At 32.5% G+C, this 26,210-nt stretch overlaps 1 protein-coding gene across 1 annotated transcript in view; it reads right to left on the bottom strand.

The window, feature by feature from the left end:
- LOC129225919 (uncharacterized) overlaps positions 1-26,210 on the bottom strand; it is a 126,875-nt gene that overhangs the window by 66,898 nt on the left and 33,767 nt on the right. Inside the window, exons 9-14 of the mRNA XM_054860455.1 lie at positions 20,786-20,943; positions 19,229-19,286; positions 18,924-19,110; positions 16,623-16,800; positions 16,444-16,523; positions 12,869-12,935 (exon numbers count right to left, since the gene is read on the bottom strand). Of these exons, the coding sequence (XP_054716430.1) occupies positions 12,869-12,935; positions 16,444-16,523; positions 16,623-16,800; positions 18,924-19,110; positions 19,229-19,286; positions 20,786-20,943 (728 nt within the window). The remainder of the gene's footprint in view (positions 1-12,868; positions 12,936-16,443; positions 16,524-16,622; positions 16,801-18,923; positions 19,111-19,228; positions 19,287-20,785; positions 20,944-26,210) is intronic.

Below are 26,210 nucleotides of genomic sequence, written 5' to 3'. Positions count from 1 at the left end.
TATTTTTATTTTCACAAACATTGGACAGAAACCAACTTGCATGATATGGGATCTAAGATGGGTCTCTCTCTCTTTTTTTAGTGGGAGCGTAACCAGTAAATATACAAATACAAAAGTGACGACCAGCAACAGGTTCTGGGCCCGAGCTAGACAGGTTCCTAGTCAATTTACAATCCCTTGCTCATTACCACCTTTTCCGGTAAGCTGTTCCAAGGTTCTACTATCCTGCTAAAAGAATAATTTTTCCTAACATCCATGTTAGCCTGAGATTTAAATAGCTTAAAACAATGACCCCTTGTCCTGTTTTCAGTGCTGAACTTCAGCCTCATGACATCTTTCATTTTGATAAATTTAAACTGAATCATGTCCCCTCGGTCTCTTCTTTGCTCAAGACTGTACTTTTTTAGCCTTCTAAGCCTGGAATCATAGTCTAAGTGAGAAAGTCCATTTATTAGCCTTGTAGCTCGCCTTTGAACCCTTTCCAATACATTAATATCTTTCTTAAGATAAAGAGACCAAAACTGAACAGCATACTCCAAATGAGGTCTTACCAAACTTCTATATAAGGGCAGAATATCTTGTTTAGATTTGTTTCAAATAGATCTATTGATAAACCCAAGCATCTTATTGGCTTTGTTACTAGCTAAGCTATGCTGCACTGTTGACCTAATTTTAAATCCTGACTTATTAAGACCCCCAGATCAGTAACTTTGTCTGCCTGACTAATGACTGAACCTTGCAAATAATAACTTGTACACTTATTTCCATGCCCTAAATGTAGCACCTGACATTTCCCCAACATTAGCAGCCATACCCCATTTATCAGCCCACTCCGTAATATGATCTAGATCCTCTTGCAGCTGATTTGCTTGTTCTTCATTTTCTATGTCCCCATAACTTTGACATCATCAGCAAAACAATTCATGTTCCCAGAAATATTTTTGTGAATATCGTTCATAAAGACAATGAACAAAACAGGCCCTAACACTGATCCTTGAGGAACCCCGCTTAAGACCTCACTCCAATTAGAATAATTTCCCCTTACAACTACTCTTTGTTTCCTTCCGGTCAGCCAGTTTTTTACCCAAATGAAAGTTTTCCCTCCTATTCCTATATCAGCTAATTTGCTAAGTAGAGCAACATGCGGTACCTTATCGAAAGCTTTTTGAAAATCAATGTAAACAACATCTAAAGGACAACTTAATTTTTAGAAATTTATAGTACAGTGGAACCCCGATTTTACATTGTCCGTTTTATACCTTATCCTGCTTCCAACATCATTTTCTGCTGGTCTCTGAATAAGGCTATGCTGATAATGTAAAATATTCGGGATTTCTTGTTACCATTTTCAGAAAGACCGCTTAATACATATTTCTACAAACAGATCAAAATATTTTTTCATATACAAGATTTGCACAAAAGTTTTTTTTTAATTATTATTTTGATTTTTTCAAAATAAATTTGTTCTATAGCTGCTTGAAGCCATTCTGACATTTTTTTTTTCTAATTTTCCTTTGCTTGTGCGAGGGACTTCCTCTGATTGTAAAATCCCCCTTCATGACAACTGAGGACTAGAACTGCTGACACTCTTCTTGAAAATTTTCTAGAAGTAGGTGAGGCATGTATAGTCTCATCACATCATGAATTCCTTCAATATCAGATTTATTAACCTCTTTTGATGACAATGATGAAGATAAAGAAGAAATAATTGAGGGTGCACCTACAGCTGATCAAGCAATTCTAATCATAAAATCTCTAAAACTATTTTATTTGTAAATGCAACTAAGAAGCAAATTTGCGAAAAATTGTCAGTGCAGATCGCATAAATGAAATTGCATCTAAAAACTACAGTAAACTTCCAACTACAATAAACTCCTAATAATCCGCAACCATTTCTACTTCCCAAAGTCTTTTTTTTTTGGGGGGGGGGGATAGAATGTAGACAAATATACCTATTTTTACATAACGGAAAAATATGTTTTCAGAGATTCTTATGTATTTCTGCCCCCCTCATTCCAATGACGTAAAATCTTTCAAGCAGGCCCGGACTAGCCAGGTAGGCAATCACCAAGGGCCCCCAATTGAAACATGATTTTACAATTCTTTGATTTTCTTGTAACTATTTCAATCTGTTTCCTTATATTTTTTGCCAGGATCAGGGCATGCTAATTGAATAGGCCAACTAGGCTGTGGTCTATGGCCCTTGCTTTTGGGAGCCCCCAAATGGCTAAAGTTGTTTTAGCTAATGACTAAAAGTGTAAGATTTGACTGCATAGTAGCCCCAAAAATATCTTTGCTTAGAACCTTCCTATATCTTAATCAGGCCCTGTACAGGATGCTTTAGATCACGCTTACTAGTTTTATACAAATAGCTCACTGGGCCTAATTAAAGCCAGGTAGAGCCCTGGGGCAAACATTAATTTTAGGTTAGGGGCCCCTAGGGCTTTCATTTCTCTGAATTTGGCCATAAACAGGGCCGGATTACCAAATAGGCAACTTGGGAATCTCTCACGGGCCCCGACAGTAATGTTTGGCTTCCATGCAAAAAATCACTAGGGCCCCTAACCGCAGACCGAATTGCCTCTCCCCCCCCCTCAAAAAAAATTAAAAATTAAGCGGGTGATTGTTGCTTGTTTTTGAATGCTTCAATATTCCAAAGTCAAATTTTGAATTCATTTGTTCAAATATTTTTACGAGTTGATTATTATTTTAAGGTTTTGAGCAGTTATGTGGGACTTTAAATCCTGATTTTTTGGATACTCATTTTATTTACAAGTTATATAAGCAAGTAAACAGACTTGTTCAAGGCTCAATGCATTCACGTAGATTGCTTTAGTGCCCCATCTCCTTTTGCTTAAACAAGTAAAAAAAAGGGAAAATTGAATGCACATGGAAATCCTTCTGATAGCGTTTTAATCACCGGATATTGGCTATGAAACTATTCCAAGTGGGGATTTACTTCTGCAATCTGCATTATAGCAATAAAGTTAAAAGTTTTGTACTTGCTTGCGTGCAAACCAACTATAATTTTTATTATCGCACTTAAAAGAAAGATTCATTGGGACAAAATTGTAACAAGATGAAGCAGGAAAGGTCTAGTTTTTCTACTAGTTAAAGCATTGCTTTAAGCTTAAAAGCGAGTGATAAAAAAATTGTAGCCGTTTCAAACAGTGGCTCACCCACAGAGAGGATAACGGGCTAAGCCCCTCTCAGAGACAAAGCTTCAACCTCCACCCCCCCCCCCCCTCCACGCATAAGGCCTAAAACTGCGGAATTTTATATCTGCTTTTCAAAAATTTCCCTGGACCCCCTAAAATTGGGGATAATCTATACTCTACTGAAAGAGGGGCCTGCATCACAATCCTTTTCCCCACCCCCTTCGCTTACAAGGTCAATAAAAAAATTCTTTTTTTAAATAAAACTTCAGAAACAATGATAAAAAAACGTCCCTTTAATAGAAAAAAAATATTATGAAATTTCATTCTGCTAAAGGGTAAGTCAAGCAAAACTTCAAACACATGTTTTTTATACAAAAATCTTAACATGTCCAAAAAGAAAAAACAATTTCCTCACATTTTCATGGGAAGGGCCCCAGGAGCCTCCATACCAGGGGCCCCTTTCCAGTACCTAACCGACCACCCCCGAAAGAAGGAGGTCATCCGGGCTACACTGAAACCTAGTTGAAATCTGATTTTTAGCATTACATCACTTACCACTTTACATCTGCACTACTTACGGCTTGAGATCTACACAACTTGTGTGATTAAATAAGTTATCATACAAGTTTTGTTTTGAAAAATGCCCCTACTCTCCTCTATAGATTTTTCAAGTGATCTAGCTTGATCTCTTTCAATAGGTTTGTTTGCAAGATTTGCTAGAATCTGTTTGCAATAATAAACAACTAATTTTTTTAGCTCTTACATACATTTTTACACACACTGTTATTGTTTTGGGGCTACAGTTTAAATGTGTGCAAGTGCTATTGATTTTTTTTTAACAATGGCATACACTAGTATTTGTCTTTTACCTATTTTTCGGATTATATGGGGTTTCTGTGGCACACTCTATTCTATGGATGATCAAGAGTTTATTAGACAGCACTGCCAAGATGATGATGTCATTTTTTTCAAGCTACTTAAAGTTGATCTTGAAACTAAGAAAATTACCATTTTAATAATGTAAATATTTGAAAAAGTTAGTTAAAAGCTGTGGTTACTTTCAGTGCTGTAAATAATATCAAAAGGTTTTCTTAATCCTTATCAGCGATAGACTAATATGTAAAGACCAGAATCTGTGTCTGATAATCGCTTTTGTATTTGCGAGCATTGTTAGGGATAATAAAGTTGACACAGCCTAATTTTGTAATCATTTAGTTTGGGTAGCAGACTTAAAGTTAAGTGACCTAACTGAATGAAGGGATTAAGAGGCAGAACTGTATTATAAAATGGTGTAATTAAAAAACGGTACACAAAAGAAAAAAAAAATGCATCACAAGTAGATATTTAATCAGAAGAATTAAGATAATTCAAAATGAGATATGTTATTTAAAAAATTTAGTCATTGGATCAACATTTCAATTAGTTTGTTAAAAGCTATGAAACACTAGCCAAATATTAGTATTATTGGCATTCATCACAAAATGCATACATTGAAAGCATGCTAATAGGTTTGAAAGATAATGCTTAGTCTACAAATCATGCATGCTTCAGTTTTGTTTAACTTCAAAACTTAACCAATAAGGAAAAAAATACAGGGTTATAAAAATATAAAAACTCATCTTGTACACATTTTCCCCTAATTAATTCAGGCATAATTTTAAAAGGAAAAACATTGTTTTTATTTTTCAATTCTGAGATTTGATTTTTATCGAAAAAAAAACTTAAAAAAAAAAAAAACTTGCTGAAGTGTTATTAAAGTTAGATACCATAAACTTAACAAATATGAGCAATGCAAATAAAATGGCAAGATTGGACTAAAATCTTAAGACTACAAGCTTTCATACTCAGTAACTTTTATATTAAACTGTATATTTGCAGCCTTACAGGGTATGATGTACAGAGAAATATACAGAGGTGCATTCAGGGATGAGGTTTGACTAACAGATAATTTGAAGTCTGAAATATCGGACTTAACGCTTTAAAGGTCAAATTTTATAACCTGGTCTACAAAATTGCTTTTTATTTTCTCTTTATTAGTTCAAGGGAACAAAACAATCTTTATTCTGAGTTTCTTACAAAATTTTTAGAATGTCGAGAATTTTTCAGGGATGGTTCCCCCCCCCCCCCCATGTTTTTTCTCCATCATATGCTCAAAAGTAAAAACAAATATTTCTGCATCCAAGACTACAACTTGTTACATTTCTGAAAATTTAAGGGAATGATCCTAAGATATTTAAAAGGCCTCATTAAAAGTAAGATGGATCATAGAATCTTTTTTTTTTTTATTTGTTTTCACTTTTTACTTAAAAACAAATCAAAACAATAGTTAAAATTTTAAAAATGTTGAGATATGGGCAGGGCTAGATTTACCTATTAGTTAAATAAGCTGTAGCTTAGGGCCCCTGCATACATGGGGGCCCCCAAGTCCTGAAAAATAGCACCATTCATTTATAAGAAAGTGAAAGTACTTGAAAATATAAATTTCCTTTTTAAGTGCTTGAAGACCTTGAAAATTTGGAAAAATGTTGCTCCAAATCTACACTTTTAAAATTTTTAACAAATGGGAGGGCATAAGGGGGGGGGAGAATGCCAAAATATGTCAAATTCAGCTCCTTACTACATCTGGCATCAAAAATGAAAAAATTATGGTTCCCACGTTTCTGTAACATATTACTATATATATATATATTGGCACACATGTGCTACTTATTCATTCCTGAATGAATGCATTTTGGAAATTATTTTGTTATAGCTTGCTTTTATATTAATTCTAATGCATATTGTCAATCTGTTTTACACGGGGGAAAATAAAAATACACAGCCTCTATTTCTTTTCGTTTTCTGTGCTATTTATAATTGGAAAAAAAAGTTGTATGAGAAATCTATAGTTTACTTTATCTTTTAAATTTAAAATAGCTGTTTTTCACAAAGTTAGAACAATACTATAAAACTATACAAGTAAATACTAAAATGTCAGAGACTAGGAACTGCAATTGAAATGCATTAAATAATTTGAATTGTTCTAGAGTCTTTGAAAATAATTAGATAAATCTTTGAAGCTCCTAAGTAAAATATGCTTTAATTTAATTTCTTATCAAGTGTATAAATAAGATGGGCGGTATGTTACTTTGTCACCTATTTTTTAAATCTGTACACCATTTCTATTAAAGCATTTTTTACTATTGCTGCATTTGTTATTAAAATTTAGATATAAGTCAAGAGGAGCAACAGCATAATTCTTAAAAAAATTTATTTCTACTTCAAGTAAATATTAATTAGATATCAAATTTCCTTGAAAATTTTAATGTACACAATACTCTATTATTGTTAACTTCTTTTAATTGCATTTTCATTTATCACGCGTTGGAACACCTTAAAACAGAGAAAAGAAAAACACCCAGTACAGTGCATACTCTTTTCTTTTCAGTTCAAAAAGAAAATTATTATACATACATTGCAAAATCGTAATACAAGCCTAAGCAAGAGCATCATCTCATGCCTTAACATCCCAGGATAAAAAGCTCTAACTCTCAGACTCCATCCTCTCATAATAAATTTCAGTGGTAACAATGAAAATTTTCCGTAGTTTTGAAAAAATTTCAGTAGTTTTTAAAAAACTATATTTCTCGAAATTATAATACATGAATAATAAAGTGCTTTTTAATAAGTTATGTTAGTGAAGACCGGAAAATGATCAAATTTGGAATTTTCCGTAGGATACATTTTCATTTGTGTAGTTAGTAGTAAGGGATGAACTAGAAACTACGGAGAAACTGCAGTAGTAGGAGTCTCTAAATTTTGTTCGTAAAATGCAAAACATTATGAATCCTTGTTTGAACAAATTCTTGCTTGCTCATGAAATTTACAAAAATAACAATTTCAGGCTCAGTAATACTGTCACAAAAGGATTACGACCAACTGAAATTGCAAGAATATTGCATCATGTTTTAGAGCCTTTTTTCAATACAGAAAATAATAGGGCTCTCTTTGCTCAAAAGTAGATAAAAACATTTTTCTTTCTTAAAATTGCAACTTTAATTCTAAAACAGCCTGCTACAACAATAAATAAGTTTCAGCAAAAGGACAGAACTATCATTGTGTGTTACTTTCTTAATAATAAAAAGATAACCATTTTCACACCACCAATGTCCTATGTCCATGATTGATCTTGAAAAATGCCTAAGCATGTCTGCCAATTACCTTACCATAATAACACACAATTTTCATTCCCACATGTAATATAATTTAATGATTTCATAAAGAATATATTAAGAATTAAAATTTCAGATTATACAGACAACTTATCAAACACACAAGCACTTAAGCATTCACTAAGCTAAGCTAAAAAGCTGAACAATAAACCAATAAGATGCAAACAAGAATCAAATCTCAAAAGTGAATACAAAAAACAGAAAATTCTTGTAATAAGTATGAATAAAAGCCAAATTGAAAAGAATTTGTGAAGTTTAAAATGCAAATTTCATATTAAATATAAATCTATACTAATATTATAAACAGGGGTGATTGTGAATTCATCAAAAAATACCTGAAAGTTTCAAAGTGAGAACGGGGTGGGGTGGGGGGGGAATCTTTGGCCCCTATTACTTAAGTGCACCTTTACCATAGTATTAAACAGTTCTGAGTCAAAATATTGTGTGTACATTTGATTAAATTTTTATTGGGTTATAAAGTTACTTTTGAGCTGGTGTTATACAAATTTTCTTGACATTTGTCCATCTTAAGGGATAGGTGTCCATCTGAAGGCTCTTGCAGGTATATTTGATGATTATTATATAATTTTAAAAAATGCGGAGGCAGGGAGATAAAAGCATAACAAAAACAAACATAATTCCGGTATTTTCGGACATAAAAATACCGGAAATACGTCCGAAATACCGGAAATTCGGTAAAATACCGGAACACAATCACCCCTGTATAAAGAGAGAGGGTGGACTTTTGTGTTTATATGTTCGAAGTAATCTCCGGATCCGCTGCACCTATTTGAAAAATTCCTTCTATATATGAAAGGTGCTTGCTTTCTTACTGAGTGACATAGGCTATAATTTGAAAAATCCGATAAATACAGTGAAATGACGTGACAACGAACTTCAACGGAGTGCAAATTTGTGTTCGTTTTAATGGAATTCAAATAATGTAATGGCAGTTATATAGGGACTGAAAATGTAGTTCGTTGAAACGGAAATTTCGTTATATTGGTATTCGTTGTAACAGGATTTCCTTGTAGTTCTTTTTTTCCAATTTAGGCCCAAATTTCACATACATTCCCGAATATGGGAGTGAAAAATTACTTGCACATATTAATATTATGTATTGTTGAAAAGGGTAGAATTTTCCGCGTTCTAAGCAATTTGTTTCAATGCTCTAACTTAATTATGGCGGGAGTAATTTGAGTTTTTAGCTCGAACTTTTCTAGGCTTAGCTGAAATTCAGGCACTACTTTCTTCATTAAATATATCAATAAAAAGTGAAGGAATTGTCCCTCAGTTTTCTTTTTGACACCATTGGAAAAAGCAACATTTTTTACTCCAGATCTCTCTGGACCCATGGTCGAAACACTTGGCTTCTATCTTCAAAAGGAAAAAAAGCTACAAGCATTTTTAAATCAAATTTGAAAAATATCATTTTGATTCAAGTTGTCAACAATTTTATTTTCCAGTTTCCACGGTTACGCTTTTTAAATCCATTGCTTCTTTCCTTATTTTGCGTTTAATTTCTTAAACTTAATTTTATTTCGTGTTTCCATGGTTACACTTTTAAAATCCACCTTTCACATTTTAATTTCTTAAAAGTATTTTAATATCTGTAGTCATTGTTTGGAAGGGTAATTTTGAATGGTGTTTTTTTTTCATCTACCATATGTACTGGTTATCTCCAAATTTTTAATTTTGCCACTTGCATCCCTTTGCTTCTCACTGCTTCAAATGATAGGATTTCATACTTTGTGTGTGTCTTTGTTTGTGGCGCTTCCCATGAAACCAGGGGCGGCATTTCAGCGTTTCATTTGGGGGGTCGAATTTCTTAAATATGAAATACCTCAGTATGGAACAAAACACATATTGGCTAACAGCAAGTAATCATCATATGGGGGGGGGGAGATTGCATAGTAAAAGAGCCCCCAGAAAAGATATTTGTTCATGTGAGATATTTTTTTCTAAAAGTATTTTTGAAGAGTATCTATGAAAGTATATTTTGCATTAAGCAGCTGAAATGTGTTTCTAGCAGAAGAAAGTGATGAATAGACACATTTAAAATATGAGCTTAACAATTAATTTAAAATACCGAGACATTTTCTAGTGAAAATCATGCAGCCACTGCATGAGCCTCTCATAACCATCGTTATACAGAGCACACAAGAACGAGATATTTAGCCTTTTTGAGGAAATAACGTCTTTGGTTAAAATGAACCCTGATTCTTTTTCAGTTTTTTCTGTTCTGAAAAGGCCAGTAAAGGCTTGATGAATTGCTAACTATTTAAAAAATGGAAAATACTTGCTCACGTCTGGAATTGTGTCGAGTTTCATCAACCATTACGAAGAATCAGAAGCATTGTTTTTCTTAACCATTGATTTGTGATTTATGTAATTTGAATTTGCTCCTTTTTTATCATTCCTCTAAAAAAATTTGGGGGTGCAACCGCCCCCTCTTGACCCCCCTATTTGCCGCCCCTGCATGAAACTGGTACAGTCGAACCTGTCTATCTTAAAAGCCTGTTGATCTCAAAATTTTTTAATTTCCCTGCATTTGCAGCCAAAATTCAATGTATTTTCTATGTTTATCTCGGAAGAAAATCCTGAATACCTCTATATCTTGAATTCCAAAAATGCTGTCATTTTCGGACTCGAAATCCAGTAATCTTTAAAACAACTAACAACTTTTCTTAAAGACAGAAACAGTAGCATTGTCCTCAAGGGCAGCGGGAAAAAAGGGAGAAATGCTTCCAGAGGTTGGATTTTTAGAAAGACTAACGAAAGGACAGTCGTTTCGAGCGCTTTCTCGGAAGCAGAGCAGAGGGCAGAGAATGGGACAATGAGGTGAGGCACTACATTCTTGGGCCTGTGGGGGTGGGCTAGACAGATTTGACATGTGGGGTTAGTTTTTCAAGTTCGTGGTCAAAGGTCATTCAAATTGAAAGCCGTTTCACTCTCTTACATGGAATTGGGAATACAAGGGTTATTTTTATGTTAGGCACCTCAGAATCCAATTTTTGATAAATTAATAAGAAAAAGGTGATGTTTTATGCGATTTTTCGTACTGTTTTTTTTACTCCACTGTAGAAAATACTGCCATGTTACCAGCTCACAGCAGAATAATTTCAAACATGTGAGATTGTATTTTCAAAAAAAAAAAGTTTTTTGTAATTTTATGAATTTTTGAAACTGCTTTTCATCCCCCCTTCCCCTGAAATAATTTATGAAAATCTTTGGGACATTTTGCCCTCTTAAGATTTTTTTCTCTATTTTTAAAATTAATTACTTTTTTAAATGGAGAACAAGGTACAAGTTTCTTACATTGCTGAAAAATAAGATATCCCAAGCGGGTAGTAACTGGAGCCCCCCTTGCTCCTTTTTTTCTCATAAACAATATCTTTCTAAATATTTTCCTTACATTTTTTAAAATTTAGTGTTTTAAATTCTCTTCTCATCAAATCTTGTTATATTTATTTTAGAATACATTGTTTTTGTGTACATAGGGTAAGAGCACTAAATAATGCCAACCTAATGCTCATGGCCTAGTATCTCGTTCATTTTTTAAATTTTGCACTCATCACGACACACACACAAAAAAAATAAATAAATAAAAAATAATCATTCCATGAGGAAATTCTTCCTGAAAAGCACCACTAGTCTCCCACAAAAATATATATAAAGTTTAGTTTTAGGAAACTTTTAGTTATAGGGGGGGGGGGAGATGCTTCTAATGAAGAGCATTATGGAAAATTACTTCAAAAAAAAAAAAAAAAATGTTCTACAAGAAAGTGCAAAGAACAAAAAGCAACTTATAGTTAAAACATCTTTTAATTTCGGATTAGAACACACTATTTACACAGACAAATGACATATAATAAATTATCACAAACATACAATGACTAGATGCTGACAATGTGGATTCTTCACATGATTTTGACTAGATTTCATAAATATCACAAATAGTTGACTAGTGAAATTAGTTCTTGATTTTCTGATTCACAAGCTATTAATGAAGTTGACATAATTGAATTGGCTAATATGGAGTTCCTATTAAATGCATGTTGCTAAATGAGGTATTGATGTTCATAGAAAAAACAGAACTTTACTAATCCACTGGATAAGGGGATTCAAAGTAAAGCAGAATATCTTCAGAGAAAATAAAAAATCTTCAACAAAAATGTTCACTGTCTAATCTGAAATCTTTGTCATCCGCAATTGTTTCCTCAATGGTGTAATATCCAGTACAAAATGAAAACTGATTTTCCATGGCACTACCTTCCTAGTAAGGAATGCATTAGTAAAAAAATTAAAATTTAAAGTTTGGTGAGGGCGACTTAGAAAGACTGAAATGATGGATCCAAAGTATATGTCTAGCTAATTACTTTCTAAATGAAATGAATTATAAAATTCACTGAAAGTGCGAAATATGCATAGAATTAAATTTCTGATTTGATCCAATTTGTGTAGCAGAGTACTTGTTTCTCCATCCTTCAGTTGAAGCAAATTGGAGATCTGCAAATAAATGTTTGGATCAGAATTACATTTATTTCAACAAAAAACTATACATTACTGTATTGGGCATTCAATATTTTATTTCAAAACTGTGGCACATATAATAGCCTTTCAATGCAGACTTTAAGGGGAGTAAATGCTACATGTTGTTACTAAGCACAGCCATATATGTACAAATATATATACTTCATCTGCAGTGCTACAATTTAGAGCTGTACTCAGATATAAAGTATGTTGATCCATGTCCATAATAGTTCCATATAAAGGGGTGCAGGGGGGGGGGGGTCATGGCACTGGATTATGACATCGAAATTTTTAGGGGCAGCGGGTAATTTCAGGGGATTTCTGAATCTTTTTTTATTGGGGGGGGGGGGGCTCTTATTCAAAGAGTACTCCCTAGCATTTGAGGGGGCACCATCACTCTTGAGGGAAGGCATTCCTGCCATATAGCACAATTTAATACACCATTGAGGAAATAATGAGGGATTACAAAGATTCTGCATGAATGCTGGAAAAGAAATATTTAATTGCATAAAAATAAATAGCCTAAGAACTTTATAATAAACTTATATTCAAAAATTAAATTCGTTATCCCTTTCTTTTTTCTCTCTCTCTTGATTTTAAACTTCACATTAAAAGTTTTGTGAAAATGATTTTTGTTGCATCTTATCAAAATAAGGATTAAACAGTACTACAGTTTTCCACAAGCACAATTTGGTCATGCACATACAAGAATGTACGTATATTTAGCGTGCTGAAGGAAGTAACAAAATTAGTTCTAAGTTTTAAAAACACACAGCACACACAAAACTACATTTGTTTTTACTTGCAGGCCACCGAAGTAAAGTAATTACCTGTACAGATGTTACAGTATGCAAAGAGTTCATGTCAAACTTTTCAACAACAACTTTAGGAACTAAGAAAAAAATTTGAAATGCAAAAAACATAAACAAATTTTATGAATGAATTCAAAAGTACAATTCTCCTTACCTTTTAAATTTATTTTCTCTTTCAAATCATTATCCATAATAGTCTCATTTCTGACCCCTGACGTCTCCTAAGATAAGGAAGGAAAGAAAATGTTCAGAAACTATTTGTAACATTAAAAAACCAATGTCATTTTTTTAAATAGATTAAAAGTCAGGAATTTATTATTTCTTTTTAATGAAAGACAATAATTAACTTGTGAAAAGCTAATTTACTTTTCAACTGTCATGCCCGAAATAATCTCGGGCGCAGAATTGGTGTTCAAAATGCCACGCTGGAGTATTATTATTATCTTTTTTTTTTTTTTTTGAGAGAGAGAGAGAGAGCATATTTTTACAACCCAATTTTTACCAGAAGAAGTTTATATCCACTTCAAGCAAACTTGAACACTGCCACATTGAGTGGCACTACCTCAAGCAAACATGAAGTAGCTACAAAACCTTAAAAGTCTTATGCATGTAATTCAAAGTGTCTATTTAAAAAACTAAGTATATTTTATTTTTTACTAAAGGTTTGATTTTTGCAATAAAAAAATGACAGTTTATGCACCCAAGTCATCAAAATAACTGGACAGTAAAAAAGATTCCTTGAAGATTCACAACAAATTGTCTTTTTTATTGTTAGTTTTAAATAAATAAAAAAATAACACAAATGTAAAAATAAGATCAAATTATTCCATGATTGTAACTGATGATGATTATTGTTACAGAGGTGATTACATAATAAATAATAAAAAAAAGAGTTGCACAGAAAAAGATGACATTGTTGAGGCAAATGCAAAGGCTCAGGTGACAATCAACTACCAATACAAAAGTTGATGTCAACATCAAAAAATAAAGTCATTGAGCTTTTGTCAAAATGCGATTTTCTTGGTTTATTCATAACATTTGTTGGTGGCATTCTTAAAACTAATACAATTTGCCATTAATAGTCATAAAAATTAATTGCTATTGTCCTCTATTTTACAAGTAAATTTACAGGAACCTTTGACGGCAAAATTTAGCATGGCCTTAAGTTCATCATTACCATAGTTGGCAAAACAACCTAATTTGGGGCAATATCTTCCTTTAAAGATTTTCTGACAACTACTTATTGACCTTTGTCTGATCCACAGGTTGTCTCGCCAAGTGAAAAATACTCATCTTCAGTGAAACAAGCTGCAGCCCACCTAACTTTGTACTTCTATTGGGCTTAAATTGCAGCTCGTTTTAGACTGCATCATTGTCATCCTGCATTCAAATCAAATACAATATCAATCTTTTTCAAATCATATTAATGTATTTCATGATGTCAGTGCTATATAGTTAGTAATTCAAAGTTATATCTCTTCCAAATTTAAATTTCAACTAATATCAATAATATGAATAAAAGTCCTTTTTTTAAATGAATATATTACGCTGACTTTTTAAAAACTTTTATATTTATGTAAATCTATACTATTAATTTCTGTGTGAATCTGTCTGAATGTGTGTATCTGTAACCATGCTCCCCCGAACTAGCAATGTCTACTAGGTCAATACTGGTACCAGGACACTTGGGAAAAGCCATTCTGCCCTGTCCCACCCACATAAACCTTATGGGTTCAGACATCCAGGGGTATAAACATTAAAATCATCAATTGAGGTAGTGAGAAGCAAAGGGATGTAAGTGGCAAAATTTGCTGCTACACAACATGATTTAGACAAACTTTTGAATGAAAGCTTATCTATGATCTTATCTTGAAACATGTTTTATTAAAAACTTGAAAATGTCCACTTACATCCCTTTGCTCTTCACTGAATTAATTGTCACCTGCGGCAGAAGACATTGAGCCGGTCCAAGTGGCGGATGGGGGTTGGCGAGCGAAACAAGCAGGGCCCACAAGCAATAATTTTAAATAATGATAGAAAGAATGTAAATATAAGTATACTGATTTCGTCCATTATTTTCATCAAATGCCAGCTCTGCATAGATTGTTCAATAAATTATGGCAATAGAACAAACATCATGGGGTACTTGGGGAGTCAGACCAACGTCACTCCAGCTAAACTGTTGCTAATGAAGCATTCGAGTAAATCAAGATTCATTCAAACGCCACACGTGTTTGTAATGGAAGAAGAAATTGCGCAAAATTGTTTTCAATTTCTTACTGTCTTTTAAACATTACTACATAGTTTTGTGACAAAACTTATTTTTTTATTGTTACAAACTTAAACAATAAGTCTGCTTATTTAACAGACATGAGATTACTAGAAAGGGAAAAAAGAGGAAATTCATACATTTGACAAACAGGACATAATTAATAAAAATTGCAAAAAAAAAAAAAAAAGAATTAGTTTTATAGCACATTTTTATAGGGGCCTAAATTAACGAATTCCAACTGTTTTGGAGTCGAAGTTTTTTTTTTTTTTTGAAGCAAATAAGTTTTCTGTAAATGGTGAAAAATAAGATGCAGTTTTCTATGACTATGTATTTTCCCTTTATTCATAATTCTTCAAAAAATATTTCTTTCCCATGTGCGATACTTACAGCACATAAAACAGAAGATAATTTTAGGGAATAAGAAAACCCTATTGTTGAAAGTATCTTTACGGTGTAGTTTGGCGGAAGAACAGGATTTCTTTTTCTTTTTGTCATTACAAGAAATAGCATTTGCACACAAGGCACAAATTTTTCCCCACAGCATAACTTTTAACACACAAAAAATTATACAAATGCTCTAAATTTAGAAAACATCATAACTAGATCTAAATTTTAGTTTTAGTTCAGTGGTAATCAGTTGCTTTGATCCCTACTCCACGAGGAAAAAGTATAGGTACAGTTTTTCCTTGAAGGACAAGAATTGTTTTTTGTTTCCTCGCACATGAAACACTAAAAAATCAAAAACTAATGATTAAAAAATAGCAAAGAAAAAAATACTAGATTAAGATAGACAAATTAAAAAAAAAAAAAAGGTGGCAAAATGCGAACTAAAAACATCTCTGCATGACATGTCTCTTTTTTATTTTGATTTTTGCAGCAATAAATGTCTGAAAATCCTTTATTCATTGAAAATCCTATTTTAACATTAGCTTGTGATAAAACAGGGTTAGTATTTGTCCCATATACACACATACTATAAAAATATGGTAGGGGGTGAATCGGGGGAAAAGAGAATACTCAAAATAATGGAAAATAACAGATCTGCGGACTAATCTCATGATTGATTTAAGGACTTGTTTTGCTTATACTCATGTTACCCAAACTATGTAGACTTTCAATTCTCTGGATTGCATTTGGTCCCCAATAATTTGGAAATATAAGGTTGTACTTTACTAATTTTCTTTGTTGAAATTAGATTTACTTTCAGTTTGGTTAGCCTAAGCACAGCAATTTAGTTTATGCTTCAAAATGATGTTTATTATAAGTACTTTCAGGGTTTCTTGATGGAAAACTAAAATTCAAGACCGTCCAAAAGCTTTGGAAATCTGAGCCTCCTTTGTTGCCTTATGTAAAAGAATTAGATGCATATATACTATCAAGATGAAGATACTGTAAGTTAAAAGGTTTAATTCTAATGAATAAAACCGAAATTTTTCTTTTTCTACTATCTAACTTACTTTTGACTTTTGATCCTCTTGAGAATCCATTTTAGCAGGAGACTGCCTTTTAATAACTTTAGAAACACCTGGAGTCTCACCTAAGAAGAAAAGAACAAAATTTTTATGCAAAATCTACTTCAATCAACAGAAATATGCCTCATTATTTCAGAAAATAATGAGAAAAAATCAAAAGCTACCTAAATCAGGAATTTCACTTGCAGGCATTGGTGGCAACAAATCAACTTTCAACTTTGTCGGTAGCTTTTTTCCAGTCTTTAATTTATTTTGCAACTGATTAAGTTTACCCATTTTTATACCATGGAGCAAGCAAAATCCACCTTTGCATGCATTGATCTCCTTATTTGCCATTTTTACCTAAAAATTGATTTAAAAAATATATTATATGCTCTCTCATAAAAAGAATCAAAATAAAATAATGAAACATAAAAAGTAAAAAAAAAAACAATGTCACAAAATACAGATTATGACCCACACAAGGAGACTTACTATGTGAAGCTAAAACAGAAAATATTACGGTAAAATGAAAACCAAAGTAAATCTAAATATGTGCAAAATTTTTCTTTCACAACAAATAAAAAAAACAATTAAATGGGTAAATTCAAAAAAGCACAGCTCAGATAAGTGAATGCAAGAGCTCAGAACGATAATAAAAGAAGCCAAGCCAACAGTGAAGCGCTCTAAGTTTTAGCAGTTAACGACACAAAGAGGCTTTGATCCACAGGTCACAAGCTTACAGTGGCGGCTCGTGACTCATATTTACAGGGCTGCCACTTAATTATGGTCCTAAAAATAGTTGTTGTAGTAACCTCTTAAATGAAAAATAGTCTTCCATTATTTTTTAAAGTTTTAATATTAAATCATGCAACATATAGACTTCGATAAATACCCTATACCTCATTTGATCTCTCCAGTTACACACAAATGGCGTTCCTGACATGGTTTCACACCAATGATTGGTCACACATTCTTATCATTGAAGCAAAATTGGCAATCTTATTTCAATGATAAGAATGGAAGTTAGATATATTTTAAAAAACAATGAAAACATTACAGCCATTTTTTTAACGGCTCAAAACATAAAAGTTGGAAAAAACTTTTTTTCTTTTTTTTAAGTACTAATCAGCCATTTATCTATCTCAAATGAAGTAATTTATTATCCCTACTATTCTGCATATCCATTCAACAAAGTAATGTCAACTGCAGTTACACTTCTCTGTTTCAAAGCATTGCCAACACATATTACTTATTTCATAAAGTACAACAGACTTTTAAATTTTAAAAAAAAAATCACTAAACACTGTAATTAAATTCACAATTACTTACACATAAAAAGCAATCAAAAGCTTTTATTTACATTTGCACATCAAAGTTTTATTTACATTTACAGTAAAATGAAAGTAATGAAAAAGGAAAGAGAAAATTTGAATTTTTGACTTGTTGAATTCAAATTAAGCTTTTCGTAATCACGAGGGTGTCTGTGTAGGCAGGACTCAGGCGTCATTCAACAGTCAAGTGAAAATAAAAAACTCATGATTGATCAAAAAAAACAAAAGGGAAGACTGAATAGTGTATGTTTATTAAATAACACAAATTTAATATTAATATCTATATTAATCGTAATGGTTATCGACATGTAGCGAGAAAAAATTGATAAGTCATCCCCAAAAACTTCTTTTCATTATAAGGTTTAAATGTAGTTACAAATATGAAACAAGTTAAATATAATATAAAAAGGGGTTGATAACACACTGAAGTTAGTATGTTATATGCTACATCAGGCTTCTAAATCACAAAAGAAAAGTGCTTAACACTGCTCTTAAATTCCTTATCACTTTTGCAGATTAAACAACCATTAGTTTTTGCTTACATCTATAGTTTTAAGTTTTATTTACATTTACTGAAAAATAAAAATAATAATAATAAGGCTGAATGCTCTATGTTCATTAAATAGCCTTGTCCGAATATTGCAACTGCAGAGAAAATCAAGCAAATAAAAATGGCAGGGTTGTGCGAAGTTAATGATCTAGAGTAACCTGAAAAGCCTAAAAAAGTTGCCTTTGCCCCATTTGAATTTTGCTTCGCTATTAAATCAGCCATTTGGTGACTTTTTGATTAATTTGGAAGATCTGAGTGAGTTCGAAATTAGAAAATTTTGGCCCATGATACTTGAAGCTGAAGCTTTCTTTTTTGTATCATTTTCAACTTTTTTTACATCCATCAATTTTTTTACATTTTAGTCGCTTTCAGGTTGAAATAGTAGCAGTTTTTTTTACAAAATAGTTGTTTTTGTCTTGATTTAGGCTAATATAGTTGTCACAGTCTACAACTCTTCAAACTAATTGCTTTTTTAGTCACCAGTGGCAGCCCTGAATTTATGGGGGTGCTGCAACTTTCCAATTTAAACATATAAAAATTAAGCAAAATTTAAATTCAACTTAATTAGATCTAACCAAAACATAACATAAAAAAAAGGGTACCTTGTAGGTGTATAACACTTCCTTTAATTTTTTATAATCTTCAGATGGCTTCCTCTCAATTTTCTTGCACGTCATTAAAGAAATGATATATGAATCAAACATCTTTTTTTCTCTCAGTAATTGCAAGAAATCTAACAAATTTTTTTTGTCATTAGCAGAAAATTTAAGAAGACATCTGTGTCTACACCTAAAATAAAAAATAGCAATATTGTTAGCTTTTATAATAAAGCTAAATAACTCTTCCAACCAAAATAGCACTATTTATCATAACCAAATAACATCTGAACCAGAAATTCAGAACTCACCCACACTTCTCACTCTGATTTCCCGATGCATTTTCAACACCGTCTTCTTCAGCACCACCTGGTAATATATATACATTTGAATTTTTTGCTAAAACACTCATTTAACAGTAAAAAACAATAGAAAATATACTGTACGTGGAAACATTACAGTAAGTGAATTGATGAAACCATGGACTAACACTTGTGCCAACAACAGCTAGTACTTTTTTATGTGAAACTTAATTTTGATTTAAACTTGACTTAAACTACTTGAAAAAGTGTAATTATCTGCCTATCTTGAAACAATTACTGAATTTGTTTATCAAACTACTCATATGTGCTTCCCCCTTAAAAGCCAAAGATTATTTGAGAGCTATGGTCACGGGAGCAGGAACATGGGACTAACAGGAAATATTCAATTTTATGCTGATGCCTTTGCTATGTGAAGTTGACATTCACAGGAAAATACACATAAGTATGAGGCTTTATTCTTTCATAGTAGCATACGAGGGGGGACCCAAAAGTAACCGAATTTTTGTTCTAAAATATTTATTTATTAGTTTATTTACAAAATTTCTTTAGTCTCCTTCAAAGAAATTTTTTGTTCCCCCTTAGATGCAATACACTTGTTAAATCTTTTTTTCCACTGTTAGAAGCTCTTCTGGAATTCTTTAACTTGGACCATGTCCAGTGCCTGTTGCAAAGCAGTTTTTATAAACTCTACATCATCAAAACGCTTCACTTTCAGATTTTTTTTCATCCTCGGGGACAGAAAAATATCACAGGGTGCTAGAATACGGGAGTCGTTGAACGACTGGCCACCCCTGAGAGGCCAAGTAACGGTTAATAGTGAAGGCTGAGTGTACGGGAGCGTTATTGTGGTGAAGGAAAAATTCTTCTGATCGCCCGCGCGAGATCCAACTCACTCTTGTTTCTTCTAAAGTTTTGTCAGTTGTAAAACGACGACTCTTGTTGATTTTTTGGCGGATTTTTTCAACATTTTCATCATTTCGAGAAGGGCACTCAGAGCGAGTATGATCTTCAACATTCGTGTTACCACGTTTAAAGCGCCCAAACCACTCGAAAACTTGTGTACGGCTCATAGAAACGTTGTTGAAAGCTTGTTAATGCATTTGATAAGCTATTCCGTAGCCAACTTTTCAAGCAGGAAGCAAAATTTCAAGCTTACAGTTTGTTCTTTGAAATCTGCCATAATGAGTTCGCAGGTGGAAAGCAACAACACCTGAGAAAACCAACACTACGATCCAACGTTATCAACTAAACTGACGCCACTTGCACAGCTGCTTTGTGAAGGTCTCTACTTGAGCCATCTAGCTGGAGAACACTCTACTACATCTAGAATTGGCATCGCACCATTAGTCCGGTTTCTTTTGGGTCCCCCCTCGTATATGTTAAAAAATTTAAAATAACGGACACCGAAATAAAATTAAACCAGCAATTCAGTCTTTGTTTTTAATAAGCATAATTTAAATTTTAACATTTTGGACATATTTAATGAACAGAGAATTTCTTAGTATGTATAATTAATTACATATGCATTGTTAAAACTACATATACCTGTTCTAGGCCCTCTAGTCTTCTTTTGAGGCTTGGATAAGAAATCCAATATCCTTGAAATTAAATCCATTTTATTTTTGCTAAAACCAAGCATTAGCAAGTTAACTTGGTCCAGACTAATCATTGTAGCAATCTTCGCTAGAAGGTTATCAGGCAACCTAATAAAAGAAGATTATAATTTTTACAAAGTATCAACACAAAATAAATCAATTTTAGTTCTACAGCACTAATTTTATCAAAAATGGATTATAGACAAAATAAAGTGATCTTGTTTTTTTCATAACTTAATTTTATAAAATTGTAGGATACGTATAAGAGATATAATTCAGCAATATAAATGCAAAAAAAAAAAAAAAAAAAAAGGTTCTAATATTCTATGTAAACATGAAATTCATACAGCAAGCTATTCAGAGGCCAAAAAAGTAAGGGGGTGTATGAAACTGATGCAGGGGTGTTCCCATAAGGTACACTTCATACAAGAGGTATAATGGCAAATATTTTTAGACATATAGCATATACCCTCAAGCTTCAAAATTTTTCATTCATAATTCAGATTTTATCATCATATTTTCAAATTCTCCTAAAGCAATGAAATAATTTAGCTACCAGTAACAATTTTTATTTAAGGGATCCTCATAGCTGCACATAAAGTGTAGTTATTAATCGTTACAGTGGTAGTTAATTAAAGTTAATTTTCAGAATATAAGGAAAATATGAAACTTTAATTTTACCAGTTTCTTTCTTCTCTCTGGAAAACCCGAAATTCAATCACTTTTGGGTTATACCCTCAAGAATTCCTGGACATATTATGTATATGATTGCATACACACGGGTTACCAACTGCTTCGCAAAATTGGAAACTTCGCAAAAAAGTTATTTTGCTCCGCATTTCCCGGCTGAGTGTTTTCAAGCATGAGGTAATGTTTAAAGCTGGATTTTTTTCTATACAAGAGCTTAAAATGATTGTAAAAACTCAAAAGCAATTTTAGATAAGTGGTTTTAACTTTTTTATTGACATTTATGCAAAATACCGAGCTGCTCCGCAAAATTTAAAAATACTCCTCCAAATCACCAGCTGCTTCTCTAAGTTTAGAAACCCTGTACACATATTGTGCTTAGAGGATTACTGGGAGTATACCCTCAGAAAAATTGATGAGAACATAACCGAATTGACGGCCCTTTAATTATGTCAAACATACCTCAAACACAGGGAAAGATGATGGGGTTCAGTTTTTTGGGGAAAAAAGTCACTACTATGTTCAAGTATTGACAATATGAACCTAATCCTGAGTATATTGTGATGTGGGGTGGAAACGAGGGGTCTGAGGATTTCTCCCAGGGAATTTTTCAAATTTTTAGTCTTAACAATGCATATCTTTTAAAAACTCTGGTTGAGACCCTCCTACACCCAGAGGGGTGACACCTGAGGCGGATCCCCCCCCCCTCCGTAGCGACACCACTATATATATATATATATATATATATATATATAGTCGGACCTCAATATAAGGTCACCCCTCGGGACTTCGAGAATGTGACCTTACAAGTGGAGCAACCTTATAACCCGTTCATAAAATTTTATCAAAAAAACAAATTCTAAAATATAATGCTTTCAAAACTATCACTTGATTAAGTTATGTTTTAATTAAGTTGAGCCAATTAAAATTAATGCAATTAATTAGAAATTAGGAAATTATTTGTTAATATTTTAATTCAGAATAAAATTGTGTACAAATCTGCTCACTATTGTATATCTGTAATTTATGATTTGCAACTTACCTCATTTAAAGTAGTCTAGAATACTAGGCTGTAATGATAGGGTGGTCACAAAAAATCTATTTTCGAATTTCTTCCGTGGCACCCCCCTAAAATTTGCCAATGGACTAGAAAACATGATTTGCAAAGTCTCAGCTCAATCTGATAATATTAACACGTGCCGCAAAGAGGCTAAAGTTACAAAAAACAGTGATTTTTAGCAAAAAATCGTAGTTTTTCTTCTTTAAAACCACAACGTTTCATCCTAGAAACTTCGTTCTGGTCTCATTTTATAGGAAATTTTATTCTCATGATGAGTTATCTTATCCATTTTTCAAACAACATTTATAGAAATGTACTTGGCATTTTTCAAGTCAAGTCGTGGAAGATATCATCAATAAGGAGTTTTCATGCAAATGCCTAAAAGCATTACAATATTCAATTACATTTATTTGCTCTTTGATGATTTTAATTTATCCCTTAGAAAGGCTTCATTTGGATCTACTTTAAAAATTAAATGCATTAAATGCGACAAATTGCTGATTTAAAATGAAGGAACTAAGTAGTTCAGAAGAGAAAGCAGTGTTAAAAAATTATAAAAAAGAAAAGAAAAAAATGTAATGCATTTTATTGCTTACACTGTTAAATTATACACTATTATGTTATTACTTTTCATTGAGAAGTTAAAGTGGTAATGGCTTCGATATGATAGATTTCGATGAATGGAAAAATGTGCCTGCATTCCGACATAACTGTCGTTAGTTAGAAATTAGTTTTACACCTGTTTCAGTTGTGCCATTGACAACCCTTAAACTGTTTACTATCTTTTTAGCTTTAATATAATATTGGTTTCCACACTGTTCATCAAGATCAGTATTTAAAAACATTGTATTGATTTCGAATCTGTTTAAAAAATTGTATATCTTAAAAAGTTTGAGGAGAAATGAAAAAATCTACTTTTTTGTCCAATAAACTAAGCTTCTTTCAGATTGAGCTGTGCCCTATCATTACAATCATCTTCATTATCTCCTACTTCGGATTTTAATTTTGCAGCCTTCTATGTTTGATCTTTTTTTTCTCCCTAATGAATCATCAAAAACGGGAAATGCACCCTTGACTGAATTCAGGGACAACAAATGGTTAATTATTTTAGGTAGCTCTATGCCTACATCATTTAAAAAAAATACTCGTGTTGAACCAAAGATTTTACTAACTGTAGATCTTGGTTGGGGGGGCCGAAGCTGAATCGCAGACATTAAACCGTACTTTTCCGTAATTATTGTTGATAAATAACCAAATATTATCAATTCCTTTCATCTTTAAATCGAATAAGGAAAGCTCATCCCTGGGAAGATATATTTTTAAAGAGTATACGAGACAGTGAGAAGCAAAGGAATGTAATTACAAAAATTAAAATTTTCGAGATAATCATTACAAATAATAGGGGAACGTCTCCTCTGTTTAGGGGCAAGAGATGGTACTAGTAGCTCTGGTAAGAGCTGTTATATAGCATGATTTAGAAAAACAGTTCAATTGAAAGTCTACCTAGGATCTGCACTTTAAACGCATTTCATAAGAAACTTTAAAAAGTTCACTTACATCCCTTTGCTTTTCACTACGTCATATGGCCTTTGTCATCCATCTTGTGTGATGAATAGCGCCAGTAGTAACATTTTTTGGAAAAAGACTCCCTAAGTAAGTTAAGCAAAGTGGAATGAACTTCTTATAGGTATTGTTAAGCTGCTACTGTTTTTTATTTCTCGGAAAGAAAACTTGGAATTTCACCTTGATTGCTTATTTTGTTTTTAATCTCCTATACTTGCTTTGAATTGCTTATCTATATCATTCATCCTGAGATTCTTGAAGAATATCTGGTTGAGGACTAGTGGACATACCTATTTTGCAAATCAAAACTCCTTTCAAACCAACTTCTAAGATGTGGTAGCAACAAATTAAATACAAACATTTTTTCTGGGGGTAACAAACTGTACTCATAAAAAGCAGGTTTATACTGCAGAAAGGAGCCATAAAATGACTGTCATTTTAACGAAAGCCCTAACAAGTTCTCCTCTAAGAACACAGGCGACTGTACTGGGAATCGTAGTTTTTCCTTTCTCTGGGGGGGGGGGGGGGGCGAAAACCTTTACAAGACTGGGATTTTTAAGCTAGTGTTAAGCGCTGACCACCGAGGAGGAAAGCAACGTTGAGTATTTATAGCCTCTACAGCTAATTTCATAAGTTTTACATGCAGTTGTTTGTTTTAGCTTTGAGTTTTAGAGACATAAGTATAGTAAAGTGAAATCCTGTTACAACGAACTTCAAATTACCAGAAATTTTCTTATTTGTAACGAGGTTTTAGTAGTAATGAAATTCAAGCAAAGTAATGGAAATCAAATTGGAGCTGAAAATTTCTTACGTTGAAACAGATATTTTGTTGTATTGGCATTTGTTGTAACGGGATTTCACTGCATATATTTCTGATAATACTGCTGTTTTCGCTCTGATAGCTTAACATTGAAAGGGGGTTACAACCATTAACTAAAAGAAGCAATACAATTTATATTATAATGATTCGTTCTTTTTACACGATTTCAAGGATATTAGCTACGACCTGACTTGAAAAATCCTGAATAATGTTCAATGAATTTTTACAAGAATTTGGATGAAATTAGACTTAAAGAGAATAAAATTCCCTATAAAATGAGACCAGAACAAAGTTTCTAGAATGAATAGTTTTGGTTTTACAGATGAAAAACTACGATTTTTTGCTAGAAATTGCCATTTTTCTTAACTTTAGCCTCTTTGCGGCACGTGTTAATATCATCGAAATGACTTGAAACTTTGCAAATCACATTTTCTAGTCTATTGGCACATTTTAGGGGGGTGCCCCAAGAGATTAGTTGAAAAAGGTTTTTCCCCATGTACCTTGTGACCACCCTACTGTAACGATTTTGGATTTATTTTTTGTAAAATGTTTTCGAAACTTTGTACCTTTTGAAAATGTTCTTCAGCTGCTTCATAGCTTGCAAAAAAATATCTTACGACATTTAATGCTCTAAGAGCTTCTGCTTTTATAACTGCTTCTCACTGCATCGCTGTCGTTATCCTCACTCTCAATTATATTTGTGTCCAAAACTTATGAGACAATTTCAGAAATTGAAGCTTAAGAAGTTGTAGCAATTTAATCGTCAAAGTTTGTGTAATCACTTTCAGTTTCTATTACACAGACGCGATTTCCGAGATCCTGCATAAACACACTCAAAGAAAAATCCTCTTCATCATCTTCATTTCTTTTCTTCATCCACATCCACAGTATTTGAAGAATCTTGAAATCCAGCATGTCTGAAGCAATTACCGTATTACCACACATTATCCGGCATGCCAAAAAAAAGCAAAGTTGACACGCATACCGGGAAGTTCAAATTTTCTGGCATGACGGATAATTTGAGGTTTATTTCGCAACATAACAAAAGCAAATTTCAAAAACTTATCAAAATGAATTATATTTTGATATATTATTACTATATTACCAGCAACACATTGTATCTTTAAATGGATATTCATCTCAATTCATAATATTAGTATGTTTTTTTTTTTTTTTTGAAAAAAAAAACAATTTCTTTGAGAGTCACCAAATATTGTTTGAAAATATTCAAGATGTTGACCTTAG

This window comes from Uloborus diversus, chromosome 1 (assembly GCF_026930045.1).
Source record: "Uloborus diversus isolate 005 chromosome 1, Udiv.v.3.1, whole genome shotgun sequence".
Taxonomy (NCBI): Eukaryota; Metazoa; Arthropoda; class Arachnida; order Araneae; family Uloboridae; genus Uloborus; species Uloborus diversus.
Note: the sequence above shows the minus strand (reverse complement) of the source record. Positions and strands in the feature narration are given on the sequence as shown.